This window comes from Alligator mississippiensis, chromosome 4 (genome assembly GCF_030867095.1).
Source record: "Alligator mississippiensis isolate rAllMis1 chromosome 4, rAllMis1, whole genome shotgun sequence".
Lineage (NCBI taxonomy): Eukaryota > Metazoa > Chordata > Crocodylia > Alligatoridae > Alligator > Alligator mississippiensis.
In genome coordinates, this window is record NC_081827.1 from 14,335,965 (window position 1) to 14,352,141 (window position 16,177).

Consider the following 16,177-nt stretch of genomic DNA (forward strand, 5'->3'; position numbering starts at 1 on the left):
GCCTGAGTCCTAAGGGTCCCAGAGACAATGATAAGAGTCTGAGTCCTGGCTGAGTAGTAAGTGGGACCTACTAACTGGTTCTTTTTGCAGCAGGTCGGAGACCACAGCAGTATTAGCTATGGGTTAGAGCAGGGGACAGTGACTCAACAGGTCTGGGGGCTGATCAAGACTTCAGATGACTCAAATGTGTGCTTTTGTATGCTCTTCTGTGTCAACTTTGTCATGTACCTGTAACAGTACCTCCCGTTTCCATCATGCCTCCCAACTAAGCTGTTCAAGAATCATCCCCTTTCCGTAGTAAGGTCCTGACCCCTGCTATTCCTGTTTCAGACTTGCTTGAGGTCGTAAAGAATCTGTGCTAGACCCACAAGTCCAAGGGGAGTGGATGACAAAGTTCTCCTGAGCTGGGCAAAGCTGCGGACCTCACTTTAAACAGACCTTCTTGGAACACTTGCTTCTCCCACCAGTTCTTTCGTACATTGAAGGTGTTTCAGAAAGACTCAGAAGGGCAGACTGCAGGTCTGTGATGACAAAACATTAGCGAGGAACAAGGCAATGGCAGAGGCGTTTAAGGCCTGTTGGTCTCTCTGATCATCTAATCTGCTCTCCTATACGTGGGTGCAACAGTTCCAACCAGTTCCCCCTGGAACTGTATTCACGGACTGAGGAACTGCGCCTTACAGTGCTTCTTAGCACTTAAAACAAGAATTATGTAGCATTTTATTGATGAGCCTTGCAGGAGGCCTGCTTGACTTCATGACAAGCAACCCTTCAGGGCTGGGTGTGCACACACCAATCTGTCTCGTTCTGGCAGAAATCAAATGCGCCGTATCGGCACAGAAAACCAAGCACTGAAAGGCTTAGATCTGTCATCCTTTTTATTATTATCATGGTTACTGAGTGACATCTGATCTAAAATGAACTGCTGGTCTCAATCCAGTTCCCAGGGGAAGAATCCTTATGAAATCAGGAGAGTAGGCCTCTCATCTCCATTTGAACGATCTGTTTGTTATGAGTAAGCCCAGCAGGACATACTTCCCTCGTATGAGCAGATGGTGGAAGACAGGCTTGTCCTTACTTGCCTTCTGGAGAGGGGTGATCTCTGTTAACCCCTTTTCCTGCTACTAGGTGCACGGGGAAAAGCCATTAACTTGCTCTTCTCAGGAGCCTTCCAGCAGGGATCCCATGGCTGTTCTACTGTTGGTTAATGGGGCAAGTACTGAGGTTCCCTCCTGGTGTCTACTTAATTCTGCAACTGAGAAGTAGATCCCACTCACCTTGGGAAAACAATTTTATATAACTTCTTCCCTTCGTTTTGTGGCAAGAAGGCCAACTCGTGGTTTTCCTTCCCTTGCTCCTGTCACACTAGTTGATTTGAAGGGGAGCCTCAAGAGAGACTTATTCCATCCAAAAAACCCCTCAAAACAGCAGCAGACTCTCCGTGCCTGAAGAAGGGTGTTTGTGCCCAAAAGCTTACAAAGAACAATTTTTCCAACTATATTTAGTCTGTTTCATAAAAGAGATCACGTCTACCCTTGTCTGCCAGGAGTGAGGCGTCACTCGGATTCCCTGGGCATACCTGCCACAGGCTCAGGTTAATTCAGAGAACAATGCTGATAAGCACACTGGGATCCTGGCTTTCAGTGCTCAGGTGGTAAACATTTATTAATGGCTGGAATAAGAACAATGTGGAGAGAGAAACATTGTGTAAATGTTCTAATCATCCCTAATCCTACATTTAAATTCACAAAATCCCCCTAGGCCTATATATCTTTTACATCACAAGCTGCTTACATGTTTTTAAGGGACTGGTTAAAGATGATGAGAAGTTTTGTCCATTTTGGACAAGGCAAGTAAGGAGGAGTCCCACAGAGAGATTGCAAAAGCTATATAACCATTTAATAAAAAATACAGAACGTTGATACAGCACCATTTTTTTTACTTAAGGTAAAATATTACAGAGACTGGGATTTCAGCAAACATGGATTTTTCTTCTTACTGATCCCTCCAAATATAGTGATTTAAAAAAAGAAAAAAAACAACCCTTTTACCTGGTTTACATAGAACAGAGACCAAGCAACCTAAACTACCCTGATTCAGACAAGTCTCAAGGACTTCATTTTGTCTGCCTTGTTTCCCTTTCATGTACTAAGTCCAGCTTTTGTCATACATACAAGCACCTCAAAATATAAAGCAAAGCAGCACCCTATGAGAAGCTCTACCTGGTAAAATGGAGCCAATGCAAATAAAGGGGCTTAAAAGAATAGATTCCACAGGGGGATCCGTAATGTGATCAAGATTTTGGAAATGTTGCCTCTCGGGTATCCTGTAAATGGCTTGATCAGCAAATGTTTAACTCTTTTCAAGTTCCCTCTTTATCACAGATTTAGATGTGATAGCGGTTATATAGGTAAGATGGGTAGAGACCGTCATAGTGATATTGGCGCCACTGCTCAATCTGTTCCCGGGTTCTCTCGTTCTGCTCTGTAGATGGGGAGAAAGAAGACAAACTGCAGTTCAACTCTTTTTCTATCAGGCAGCAAATGCAATAGGACAGTGTTGAAGAAAAGATTGTTTTCTCTTAAAGCTCCTACTGCCTGTTCCTAGCTTCTAAGCTGTACATAATGCAGAGAGAGATTTCAGGGTAAGCTAGGCCCAGTGTATAGTCCTTGTTAAAAGGAGACCTTCCCCTAAAGTTACGGGTAAAGATCATGGTCACCTGCAAAATTCAGAACTGGCCGATGCAGTGGCAAGTCCCCCTCTGGTCTGGGAACTTTTCTCTCCCTGATTTGCACTTCTTAAAGACCACATCAATATGCCAATGCAGACTGATCACAAGCACCGCTGCACTTTTCCTGAGAAAAAAATCGGGTGATGGGCTACCCAGCTGCCACCATGATGGGTGGTACCAATACAAGAGCTTCGAAACGGAAACTTTGCAGAAGTTCCTTGCAAATGCAGAAATCCACTTTGTATTCAAAGAGGTCTAGCTTTGCTAAAAAGATCTTTTGTTTGTAAACCTCAGCAACCCTTGTTGAAAGGTTTCTGTTGTCTAAACAATGTGAATTTAAAAAGCTCCTAAATGTGTTTTAGTTCGTGCCTCAGGACACCCTGGATCTACACTTACTCCTGCAGGGAGATGCACCTAGGAACTCTGGGTGCCATCGTGCTAGGTTCTTTGGGGGCCAGTTTTAATGTTCACCTTCCAGTTACCTTGAGAAAGCGGTTACAAATTGCTGTGTCTGGCTTGACGTACCTTCCAGGTATATTTATTCTGATGCATGTTTCTTTGAGCTGTTAAAGCTAATATATTACTACCCTTCTGCAAGTCTCTTGCTCTGGAGCCAGCTATTTAGATTTCACTGAAATCCGTGGAATGGTCCTTGCCGAGGCACTCAAAAGCACAGCAGGAACCCTTTGCCTTGGCTATGCTTAACGACAGTCATAATGAAGTCATTTTGAATTGTGTCATTCAGATTTACCAGCTAGCTTTGAGTCTTCTAAATGTAGTTATCAGTACCTCTGAATGGCATAACTGCAAGAAGATCAAATTAGCCCCTGGAGTGCAAATGAATGTGCTGGGTACTGTCAAGTTGGACTGCAGCTTTTGTGCTACTGAATCCAACAGGTGTCCTGGTTATCCGTTAACCTTGGTAAACTTCAGATTTATACAAGCACGGAGAGCAAAAGCTAGGTACAATTCTTAAAAATCCCAAAATTCACACTTTCTTAGATGCATATTTGGCTGGAAAATGCCAATGCCCTAATGGCTAATTTCCATGATAAACCACAAGGCAGAGCCACATGGCATGTCTGACCGCAAGGCTAGCAAGTAAAGGGTTAAATACGTTTAGCAGGTATTTAGGCCTTGCCTTCCTGAATGCCTTTCCCAAAGGGGTAAATATGGATATTTGTCAAAGAACCATTTTAAAACCGCCTGCAAATGGCACTTCAAGTAATGTCAGCTTCTCAAGCAACCAGCCACTTCCAGCAAATAGGTCTTCTCAAAACGTAGCCAAAAGGAGGCGATAAAAACAAAGAATGCCTCTGAGTCACTTCTTCCCAGTCTCCTCCTAAGGCAGAACATGCAGCAAAGTCTCCCCAGGCCCCAGCTTGGTTAGCCACGTCCATTTGCGGTTTCACAAATGCCCATCTGGTTCTGTTTAGTAAGCCATCCAAGGAAAACGTTCTCCTGTCATTACCTTTGCCCACTGTCTTAACCACCCTTCCCACAACTGGCTTTTCCTACTTGCTCTCTCGTGAGCCAGCTGAAGCATCTATGGAGCCATTTGTTCATTTATATGTAGGAGAATGTGCACAGTGAATGTTTTCTTAATGCAAGCTCCCAACAGCATGGGGAAGTACCGAGGACAGGCTGGAAGGCAGCAGTAGTAATGCTCTCTCCCTCTCCCATCATCAGGAAAGCCCATCGCAGCCCAGCTCTAGGGCTCGCTCTTGGGTAGTTGTGCCGCCAGCATGGTTGCAGGCATCGGGTGGTTATGAGAAGAGTAAGAAAAATGTCCATCAATCGTAGAAAAATAAACATACAAAGAAATGCCATTGCTTAGAGAGAAAATTGTTAATCCTCAAGGTAGCTGAGTCTTCCAGGGACTGGTTCTGTACTACCACTCTAATAAGTAAATTAAAGTGATTTTGTCATCTTTGTTCTCCAAGAACCGTTTTCAGATTAGATTTCTTATTTCTGGTGGAGAAATACACGAGGAAATGGTCTTTTTTCCTTCTATCAATATGACAGGAAAGAAATGAAGATGATACACTAGATTGAGCTTAGAGAAAGGCAAAGAAAACCTTCTTTCAGGGATGCTGAAGTGTTTTATAAGTGTTAGCCTGTCAGATTTCACAATTCCTCTCAGATTTATCCTGTTTTGACAGACAGATAACCCAAGCAAGTCACTCCTCTGTGCCTCAAGGGCGCAGCACGGCAGTTTCTGCTCTGAAGCACGGCCCTGCGTGCCAGGGGGTCTGGCTTTTATTTCCTGCTTTTCCCAGGATCTCCTGTTTGACCCCAAGCACTTTTGTGCTTCTCTTTACCCTGCTGCTAATCTTTTTTTGGTAAGTAAGTGCAGGGAAGTTGCTTGTTGAAGCTGCCACTCCTTTGCTTGTTCTGTGATATGGCAGCTGATATCAAAACCACTTGGTGTGCAACCTCCTGTATGAAAACACTGCTGCTGGCAGAGGGTGCTGTTTGCATGCTCATTCATCAGATGGAAGGGTCATCGCACAGTGTGCAAAGCCCAACTGAAACCTGTGGGTTTAGATATGGGAGACGTGGATAGCTGCCAAATGGAGACTCCATGGGCCTTGTGGCACGGGTATGCTGCAGTGTGCAGTGCTGATTTTACTGGCGCCCTTTGCTGGCCCAAACCTATGGAAACAGCTGAGAGAAGCAATCCCAGAGTCCTTCTGCATTCCTAAAATCTCACCCCAATAAAAAGGAGTCTCATTCCAACATCTAAATAGTGAATTCCCACCAGGCCCCCAACCAGGCTTTCACAGAAACAACGTCTTCCAGGTGGGGACTTGAGAGATGCAATAGACTCGCCTCTGGGAAACGCAAACTGGGAACCCCCCACTATGGTTCTACTTAAAACAGACCTCTCCTGTTCTCTGCAGTATGAATTATATACAGCAGTATAAGGACACCTAGGAATACACAGTATTTGCTGGAGCAGAGTTCAATTGTAAGAGGCCGTCTGTCTCAGGTTGATACAATGCCTTGCATGATGGGACTATGCCTCATTCTGGCCTTTAGGCGCTGCTATATTAGAACAATTACATAGCACCAAATAACGATCGTGGCAGGACCATCTAAAGTAGTGGTGCTCAACCACCAGCCTGCAGGCCAGATCTGGCTTAGGGGCTCCCTGTGGGTCTGAAAACTTGGTGGTGGAGGAAGCAGTAGCAGCATTAATTAGCACTTCTATGCTGCCAAGATCCAAGCCCATAGGGAGCCCTGCAGGCCATGTAACATGGCCCTGTGCACTAGATAGCATGGCTGGGCCTGGCCAGGACAAGGGCCTTGGTTTGCAGGCTGGCTGGACACCACTCTTCAAGCCCACAAGTCAAAAGCTTGGGCACCGCTGATCTAAAGTCACATTTTGTTCTTACCGTGACGTTCTTCTTCAACAAAGTTCTCATGCTCATTCCTTTGCTCCTCAAAATACTCCCTCCTCTGCTCATCGGCAGCCAGCATTTGCCGTGTCTCCGCTGTGTGAAAGAGAACGGGATCAGCAGTGAAGAAATCTTCAGGCAATGGAGCATAGTTTTGACCTCAAAACACAACAGCTCTGACTATGCTGACAGAACATCATCTGTGTACTGGGCTAATTTTCAGCTGTGTTGCCTAAATCCTGGTTTACAGGAGCCCTGCTAAGGACCTGACAAGCTTTCATCATCTCGTTGTGCAACATAAAGAAATAACACCTGCAAAAAATGCTGATAGGAAAATGGCTAGCTGCTGCAGGCGATTCTGTTTAAATGACAGAGATGAAAACACAGATTGTCCAAATGTAGTTTGGTAGATTGTGTTTGGTCTGATATGTGAGCCTCACCAGGACCCAAAGAGCTAGGCCAATGGACACTATATACATGTAAGAGTCACCCAAGTTAGGTCAAACTGAGACCAGCCTAGAACCTGGCCATGAAGTTGAGAGCCTAACTCCATACAACACTTCTGTCATGGAAAGAGAAGACTGCGGTTCCTGTATAGCTGTCTAATGAGTTGGGGGACATGTCCCCAATGTATCCAGGAAAGAGCAGATAGGACACGCTCAAGAGCATCTGCTCTGCCTTGCATGCACCAAACCTGGAAGTCACCCCAGGGGCATCCTCCTGTGACCACCTTTGAAAGCTCCATCCCTCACATGCTTGGGGACGTTCCTGTAGTGGCTTCGCCCACGTACGTGGACTTGGTATTTACAGGTTGGTGAGCAGGGGATACTCAGCTGTGTTTCCCTCCAGATGTGCTCAGGTCGTAGTGCTGACAAACTCTTTAAATCCCACGATAAACATAGTAGTTAAAGGACATCTACACAAGATGTGCTATGGCACCATAGCATCCATTGGCAAAAACCGTGACACTGCTGCTATAGCAACGTGCTCCCTCATTACATAATAGCATGTTGCTATGGCAATGTAGCAGCCAAAACTAACCGTGTGCGGCCGGCATGGCACAGTACAGACTGTTACTGCACCATCGTTTAGTACTTCCAAAAGGAAGTATAAATAACGGCGCAGGAACAAAGGCGCTGTACAGCCAAGTGCAGACATGCCCAAAGTTTCCTACGCCCCCTGGGTTACCTGGCTTTGGTTGGGAGTGTCACTCCAGTGTCAAGACCCACACCATGCGACATTGAATGTAAAATGTATTAAAGTTTTGAAGCGGGGAGAAGCCCAGATTAAACCTCCCATCCAGACAATCTTGAATTTTTGTTTTGGTGCGAGGGAGTATGGGTTGGTTACAACCAAATCCTTGGTTTGAAAACGGCTCACAACTTTGGCTCACATTCTAGCTCTGGGGTCAGTAACCTATGGCCTGGATCCAATCCCTGAAACCATTTTATCCAGCCCACAGAGCTGAGGGGCTTCCATGGCAATTTGGCAGTAGACTTCTGTGACCGGAGATTTGCCCGAGGGTCTGTAGACTGCAGTGGTGGTGTGGGTTGAGTTGGAAGTAGCCCATACAGAACAAAGCTCTATTAAAATAGTCCCTCCTACTCCCAAATGTTGCCAAAACCTGTTCTAATCACAGGTCAGGTCCTTGGCTCCATACTCTGCACTGTTCCTGTGATGTGCCGAGGATGGCAGGCCTGCATACAGGGCTCTAGGGCAGCATAAGGTTGGAACAGCAGGCCCTACATCATCCATCCTCTCTGGGTCTCGGGTCACCAATCACCAGATTTGGGTCCATGAAAATGTTTCTCCCTTATTGGAACAAGGATCTTGGAGATTTCTTCTCCCCTCTGCAGGGCAGGGAGTGATCCCCTTCCTAGGAACACATGAGCATAAACTGACCTAACACATTCCTGAGCAGAGGCAATGTGAATTAGATCAGTAGAAAGAAGTGAGGGATGGGGGGGGGGGGGGAGGAGAAGAGGATTGCAGGGATTTTAATTGAGAAGCAAAGCAATAAATGATGAAAATCTTTCATTAAATGATGATTTCAAAGACGGATGTAATAAGCAGGTGGCATTCAAGTGACAGTAAAGCCAAGTCCTGCATCATCCGAGAACTGGGATCAGTGAAAGAAAATTCAATTACTTTTTTTTTCTTGAGGTACTGAAAAGCACAGAATGGGTGTTAAGTTGAATTCCTATGTCAGTATGTTATAGTCAGAGCTGAACACCTGAAAGTTAAGCAACCCGCTTCGTAACCCTGGAAAAGAGGAAATGGAGGACAAAAAGCTTTGAGAGTGTAAAGATGCTGGCTTGAAGGAAGGTGGCAAAAGAACGGCTGATTCAAGAACTAGAGGAAGATGACCATGGCTAAGGTAAATGGGTGGCAATATCTTCTGCCCTAAACTATTAGGATGCGACCTCATCCAAATCACCCCAGGAACAATGGCCAAAACGACCAGGGGGCTGCACCATGTGACAGCTGGTGGCTTTGGAAGAATCTTATGCTTCTAACTTAAATACTATTTTACAGTCTCCTTCTCAGCAGCACCATGTTGAACCTGTTCCAATCCCGGGATGCAGATCTTTGCCAGCTGGGAGAGGAGAGGACTGCATGTCATTGCTGACTGTCCATGTTGGTACTCAGACATGGTTCAGCATCCATCCATTCAGCATGGATGTTTAGGAAGGAGTTCACAGGTCTGAGCAACTAAAAAGGTCCTTGTTTTAAGGCAGCGTTGAGGAAGCACTGGCTACTTAAAATTTGTAAAGTCCGTGTTAACACCCGAACAAAATGGGTCATATTCCTCTTTCACTAAACATGGCATATACCCAGCTAACCTCGCTGAGAGGATAGAGGGTCCCAACCTCACCCAACACTTTGTTTTAAAACCTCAGGCTATGGAAGGGGGGGGCCTTCCCCACTGCTTCCATTCTGCTTTCCCACTCGCACGGCCAGCCAGGTCTAGGCTTGGGCCTTTCCAGTGCGCAGCTTCCTGTTCAAGCTGAATATTGCCTGGGAATTAGGACAAACCCATCACACCCCTCTTGATCCATCACTTAAATATCCACTAAGCTATCTTGTGTGAGAGGATGCTGGTCTGATTCCTGTCAGCTGAAGCCTGGCAACATCTCCAGCCACTAATTTATTCCTCTTCCATGGTGGTATATTGAGGTGAACCCATCTTCCAAAACCTCTCTCCAGGGATATTGCTCCATGACTTGATAGTATGGGAAGTGCTCAGCAGTTAGCCCTTTGCATTATGGCTCAATAATATAAATAATGTCATGATATACAAGGACCTATTGCCAAATCACATACGTACTGTAAAAAAGGGAGACGTGGAATACATCATACAATCTGAAGCTGGGTGGAGGTGTCCCACTTATACCTCCCTGATATGCTGAAGGATGGATGGAAATGGTGGCATTAGTGGTAATGGTTAAATGGACCAGACAGGAAGGCTTGGAGATGTCAGCTTTGGGTCAGCAGTGTGAGAAAGGGAGTTTTCTAGATCAGACCTTACCACTGGGAAGCTCTGGATCTCAGTCTGATCACAAACTGATACAGGACAATTCTACTATTCAATTTAGTGGGATATCGAGCAAGAGATATGACCACATGATCTACGTCTGTGCTGTTGGGCCAACTTGCACTCTCAGGCACAGCAGTGTAAAATTATTGATTTCAATAGTTTAGTACTAAAATAATGAATTCAGCGGGCTTGTGTCTTGTCAGTGAGAGTATGATTTGACCCTTCTGGCTTTACTATGTGTCTGGCATTATATGATTATTTACTACTCATTTAACAATAAACACTGCTGCAGACGTATTTGCCACTGCATACGCTGGACTAACTTACACTGCTAGAAGGCAAACGCTATTACACATGCATGATTACTACATAATTACCTGATATTGTTCAAGTGATCGCAACCTAACTAAATAGATCACTGGTTTACATATATTTGGACCCTGTATTTTGAAATGTAACCACTTAAATTAGCCTTAATTGAGGTAATTTTCAAATTATTACTGAAAGGTTATCTTGTCTCCCAGTAACCTACCAGTAGCTTCGTTGATCAAAAGGACAGGTAGCATCAAATCAGTTCATTTGATACCAACCCCAGTGCCTCACCAAATGAGCCATTTGACTTTTGTTACATTTATTCCTCCCAAATGGAAATTAAGGTTCTTGCGGAAGCCAGGTGCATATTTTCTAATGCAATTTTTTTTAAGGACAGATGAAAACACTCATTCGGTGCTGGACCTGAGATCTGCTTGTTGTTTAGCTCCTTTCGTAAGATGACTGCGTGAAAGGGGTGAAGGGAGGGATTATATAAGCACACACGTCCACTTCACCGTGTTGTCCTGTGCCTCCTACGACAGCCTGCTGAGCTCAGCCTCTCCTGAGGTGTCTGATGTCTGAGCACTTTGGAAAACGCTAAGGATACAATATTCATCTCAGTCCTGTTAGCCAAGTCTAAGAGATTTTTTACATGAAAAAAAAATTCATTCCAAGGTTCCTTCTCACCTCATTTCAAGGAAGTATCAACACACACACACACACACACATTTTGGAGATTACTCTAATGACTAATCACTTTAAACCTACTCAAATAGTTCAATTTCCCCTAAATCTTTTAAACTGGATGTCTAACATTCAGGTTTATTTTCCTACCATGTCATTTTTATTTAGTTCCATAAAAATTACACTTCTCCTCCTGCACCATCCATCTCCTCTTGCTTTTCCTCCAAATTGTCATTTGTTGGCACATTCTGCCATTTAAAATTTAGATAATCAACGACGAACAGTTTCTAATCCAAAAGAAACAACCACCACGACCATCCACCACCTTTGATCATCTAATAAATTCTTTGAGAGGCAGGAGGTCAACTTGGGACTGTCTCAAGGAAAGCGGAAGATGAGAGAAGGGGAAAGAAAATACCACTTTCCGTAAACACTCCCGAACAGCCTCACCATTGAGCTCGTCTATGGAGCTGGTAGATCTCCTGCTGCGCTTTTTGAAGAAGTTAGAGGCATCTGATTCTTGTATGAAAATCTTTTTCAGACCTGGGAAGAGAGAGAGAGAGGAATTGATTGGCCACTGATAGTTAAGAGGGGGCATCAATATAAATGTGAATGCTTTATGCACATTGTTCCCACTCTCTCCCTCCTAAAATTTGCAATTCCACTTACTTTCCTTATTTTCTTCCCCATCTGCTTTCCTGGAACCCACAGCAGCGGTGTCGCTCTCCTCAAGTACTGGAGGACAACAGCACAGACAGCATTGAATTCAGCATCCCACAGGACAGACCTCAAGCAGATGCTTAAAGCTACAACCTGCTAAAACCCTAAAAAATCCACTTGTTGTAATCCAATAACAGGCAGTCTCGGAAATCCATTTTCTCATAGGAAAAGCATCAGTGCGCTCAGCACCTATGCCTGTGCAGACTTAGCTCGTCACTGATTTTTGGATAAAAAAATAAAAACAAGAATTCCGAGATAAACAGGATTTTACAGGAATAGTAGTTTAATCCGTGTACAGTACGCTCAGAAAATGGCCTCTCCTTAGAATATCACAGTGCTTTAGAGATTTGAATAGAGTAGAATGGATTAGATTAAATTCTTACATACATACTCTCAAACTCCTTGAAATAGCATGGCTCCTATAACATGCTACCCTCCTACATGAGTTCATGCTTTAGCTCATCCCTTACTGAAATGCCAGTCTCCCTCTAAGCTGTATTATTACTGGATTGTACGTACCAGTCAAGAGCACAAAAGTTGCCAGGCAGGAGAGAAAAAGGATTTGTTTCCAATTCATCTTTGCCCGAGTGCTGGTTGACTCCTCCAAACAATTATCACAGTAAGTTCCTTGAGATCTACTTGCAAATCCCTCCTGTTAGCTGGGAAAGGAAGCGGGAAGCTGGGATGTCACAGAGGGAAGAGGAGGGGCACTGGATGCCAGTTGAGTTGGCTGCTCCTTTCCAGACCAAAGGACACTTCAGCAGACTTGAAAACATCTCAAGAAGAATTTTATACACCTGAATGAAATAATCAGCCCTACAAACTCGAAAGCAGTTGGGATCCTTGCCTAGAAGCTGACTAGTACAAGCAAACAAACAGAGACCATATTGTGCCAGCTGAAAAGTATGCCTGCGTGATAAAGGTGCTTGCTGAAGACTCTGTGAATATTAGACCAAGTGTTTTTTCTGTATTTGTTTAGATATTAAGCTGTATGTTGTTGCTAAAAGCCTAATTAAAGTTTAAGATGTAGTGAGGCCTTGTATAAAGTAAAGCTTAGTAAATTTAGCAAAACCTTGAAATAGTAAGGCCCTGTGGAGTAGTTAAAATTACCTTATCAAAGGAATGCAAGGCTTGTACTGCTATTGGTCAGTCTAAGGACAGTTGAAGTAAAAAGAATCGAGTGGTTGTACGTTATCAGTACAATTCAGAAGCTATAAATTAGCTGGAATATCTGGAAACCATTCAGAAGGAAGATGCAGCTCTGTGAAAAGGATTAGTTAGCTGTTGGCCTGGATCAGTGGGCCCGTGGACCTCGAGGAGCCCAAGGACTGAATTCCAGGGTCCTTCCTGGTACCCCTCGGACAGCGCTGATCAGGGACGCCTGACTTCGCTGAACTTTGTGGAAAGAGAAATTTGTTGTACAACAGGCATCAGAGGGGACTGCTGATAAGTTGCCGACACGAATTGTTCTTGTCTTTGTTTGCCTTGTTACTACGCGTAGTTGTGTTTTTGTTAAGTCAATAGACCTTTCTTACCTTTCTACCCTCGACCATACTCTCAATCCCAAACCCTCCGCAGGTGGCTGGGCTGGGACAGCATATTTATTTTTTGTTATTGATGATACATAAATTATAGTTAAACCCCACAAAGTGGCACCTGTGTACTCAGCAGAGCAACTGCCTGTTGGTATGGAGTCAGAGCTGGTACCTTTGCCGCCTGTAATAGTTTTCTCCTCCCCCCACCCCCTTCTCCTGTCAGCCTGCAATCAGCAGAGCTATGAAAGCTAAGATGACGGGCTTTCCTCTTTGCTCCACAACATCACCAGGCTCCTTTGTTAAGGTCCATTTGTTCAGATGTTTGAACACCGGTGAAGGCAATGGAGCTGCACGAGTGCCACTAAGGATATGGATGCAAGGGCCTGAATTCCTAGTTAAATTAAGGCCTTTCACATAACTCTGACTGTGTAACAAAGGCTGAACATTGGTGCAAACACATTTACTTTCTAGTGGCTAGGATAATGCTGAGCTGCCCTCCTGGCTTCTGGGTAGCAGCGGCAGCACCCTGCAACCTTGTTGATCAGTAAAAAACAGGGGCTCTGGGAGTGCTGTCATGTGGGAGGAGTTTGGAAAGGCAGAGTTTCTAATGCAAGTGATGTCTGTGGAGGGGCATGGCCTCATTTTAGATAAGGAGTTTTGGACAGAGGTGCATCTGGTAACTAGGGCTAGCGTGTGCTACCCTGACCAATGTTTGGGACTGCTCAACTTCTCCGAGACGCACCAAAGGACTCTGAATACTGATTAGGGCTACTTTCAGGATCCTGATACTGTCACGCTACAGGATACTCCACTGTGAAAAGACGACATTTTGGAAATAGGATAAATAGCTATCAGATCCAGAGGGAACTGCTAGAATCATCTGTAACAGGATTTCACCCACTAATTCTAGCATCAAAATTCAACAACTTCTGTCTTTAAAAAAAAGACACATTTCAAATGAAGAATCAACCATGTTATTAGGTGGCCTGTTCCAATAGTCACTGTTAAGTTAGCTGTGTATTTCCAGTTTGAATTTGTCTAGCTACCACTTCCAGCCTGGATCTTCTTGTTCCTTTATCTGCTCAGTAACAGCCCTACACAGATCTATTTCTGCCATATCACATTGTGTTAGCAGCTGTAAATTCAGGAAGAATGAATTCTAGGAGGGTAGAAGATAAAATTGAAATGGGAAATAAAGCCAAGAAAGGAAGAAATACAGCGTTGCGGTATCTGGTGACACTGGTGGCTATGTCAGAATGGAGACTAAGTCTGACCCGAGTGGAGGGAAATGGGCATTTTCCATAGAAAAGGATAAGCTCCCTCTTTCAGTGCCGAACAGCTGAGATCTAAAGACTGGATACATTCTGGACTGGACAGCCTGAGGTTCAAAAAACTTAGGTTGGCAACAGTCAAGCAACAGAATATACATGAGGGCTTGAAACTAAATAATGTTACCTCTGGGTCTGGGCCCTTGGCATCAGGGCCTGCGAGGTGGGTGAATGTGTGATTTGTATTTCAAATTCCCTGCAGCCCAATCAGGTTGGCACAAGCTGTGTGTAACACTTCTTATGTACAGTACGCGAGACAGAGACATTACCAGATGTGTCTGGTCCTGGGCTGCCTTCACGAAGGGCGATTTCCGTACCACCCGCTGAAAAAACATTGACAAATACCAGCTCTGATTAAAATGGTGTGCTTATTAATCATGCAAAGTCGTTATGTAGTGACATGCTGACAGAAACAGCATAGGACAGGATTTGTCCTGCTGAAATCAAACTGTGCCCCAGCATTCAGTAATGCCTCATACCTATGGCAGAGATCACACATACTCTCTCCTAAGGATCCAAAGCATAAGACTGGATCATGTTTATCACTTAACATATGGACAAATTATACTAATAATGAGGAAGTTAATAAGTTCTTTTCCCCTCTCAGCCTACCTGGGGTTGAGAGGTTCTCAACGTAATCCCATAGTGCTGGTGGAAATGCAGGTGATTTGCTCATGAAGGATGCTTGTGTCCAAAAGCTTGCAATAAAAATAAATTTTTATGCAAAAATCTTGTTGGTCTAATAAAAGCTATCACCTCTATCATGAGCCCAGATTGCCTAATAGCTGGCATGCTACCATTTGAGCGCTGGCCCAATATAGCAGGAGGAGGATCTGTCTTTGCCTTTTAGCTTACTAAGCTACAGCTTCGATCATTTGTGATATTGCAAGATTTTTTCTCCTATGCAAGAATAAGTGAGGTTAAATCTGCCTTGATTTGCTAATCCAGTTTCAGTACAGTAATCGGATAATGCTGTGATAAAGTACCCGTGTCACTTAGATTTTATTCATCACCTTTTTTCTTGTGTAAATTCCTTCTGCAAGCGCAGTAGTCTCCATCATCAGCTCTTAAACAGCTGTTGCATCTCACACAAGAGGCAGCTGCTCTCCAGTGATGAATCCATGGTTCAAGAAGTTGTCACTCTGTGATAACATGTCCTATGCTTCCTCTATTAATAAAGGTGTTTTTTTCTTGGAAACTTGACCTAAATTCTTTAAATTGGCTTTTGAGTTAAGAAAGAAGTTGGGGGGAGAGGAGGGAAAGCTTTCAAAATGTTTACACTTTTACAGAAGAAAGCTGGAACTTGACCAGGGTACAATGCAAATAACAAGACAGATACAAGGAAAATTAGCTTTAATTTAACAACACTATGCAGTGCTGAAAAACAATGAGCCAGACCCATAATGAAAATCACTTAAATCATGGAGATATAGAAAAAAAAAAATCAATGTTGGGTTCTTAGCCTTTAGGGCATGCTCAGATCACTTTTGCAAGCTGCAGACCAGAAGCTAGAAGCAGCCTAGAAGCTTAATGTTTTAATGAAAACTGAGATTCTCAGGTCATCACAGGACTCCCGGAGCTGAGGCTTTAAAGATAAAAATTTAATGCAACTCACAAGAGCTGGTACTAAAACCTAGGGCGGTGTGAAAACATAATGATAACCTAGCATGTTGTAGAAGTGTATTCTGTGAGTATATAGGTAAGGACAAATCCCCAGCTCAAGCTGCCCTGGGTGCCGAGTAGGCAGGAAAGTGGAAAGAATCCTGTGCTGTGACACGGCTGAATTAGTGTTGGCTGTCTGAGATACTACCTCCCATCACCCCACTGTGGGGCCCGTGTAGCAGCAGACCCAGGGCCATCACTTGCTGCCGGAGAACCTCTGCGAGGGGGAAGGATGGATTTTAGTACTGAATTTCCTTCTGCATTTT

At 44.2% G+C, this 16,177-nt stretch overlaps 1 protein-coding gene across 1 annotated transcript; it reads right to left on the bottom strand.

Moving 5' to 3' along the window:
- Positions 1 to 1,663: 1,663 nt before the first annotated feature.
- Positions 1,664 to 15,635, bottom strand: UCMA (upper zone of growth plate and cartilage matrix associated). Its single transcript, XM_059725793.1, has 5 exons — positions 11,906 to 15,635; positions 11,336 to 11,401; positions 11,117 to 11,209; positions 6,130 to 6,228; positions 1,664 to 2,484 (listed from the first exon to the last, which is right to left on the bottom strand). Exons 1-5 carry the CDS (start codon positions 11,961 to 11,963, stop codon positions 2,387 to 2,389), a joined length of 414 nt encoding a protein of 137 aa, XP_059581776.1. The 5' UTR covers positions 11,964 to 15,635; the 3' UTR covers positions 1,664 to 2,386.
- Positions 15,636 to 16,177: the final 542 nt, after the last annotated feature.

What these genes read in the sequence shown, in the direction of transcription:
- UCMA (XM_059725793.1), bottom strand. Translation starts at nt 11,963, where the DNA reads ATGAATTGGAAACAAATCCTTTTTCTCTCCTGCCTGGCAACTTTTGTG. An exon ending in TGGGGAAGAAAATAAGGAAA is followed by an intron (nt 11,210 to 11,335) that starts GTAAGTGGAATT and finishes CTCTCTTCCCAG; the next exon opens with GTCTGAAAAAGATTTTCATA. An exon ending in TGTTGAAGAAGAACGTCACG is followed by an intron (nt 2,485 to 6,129) that starts GTAAGAACAAAA and finishes CCCCATCTACAG; the next exon opens with AGCAGAACGAGAGAACCCGG.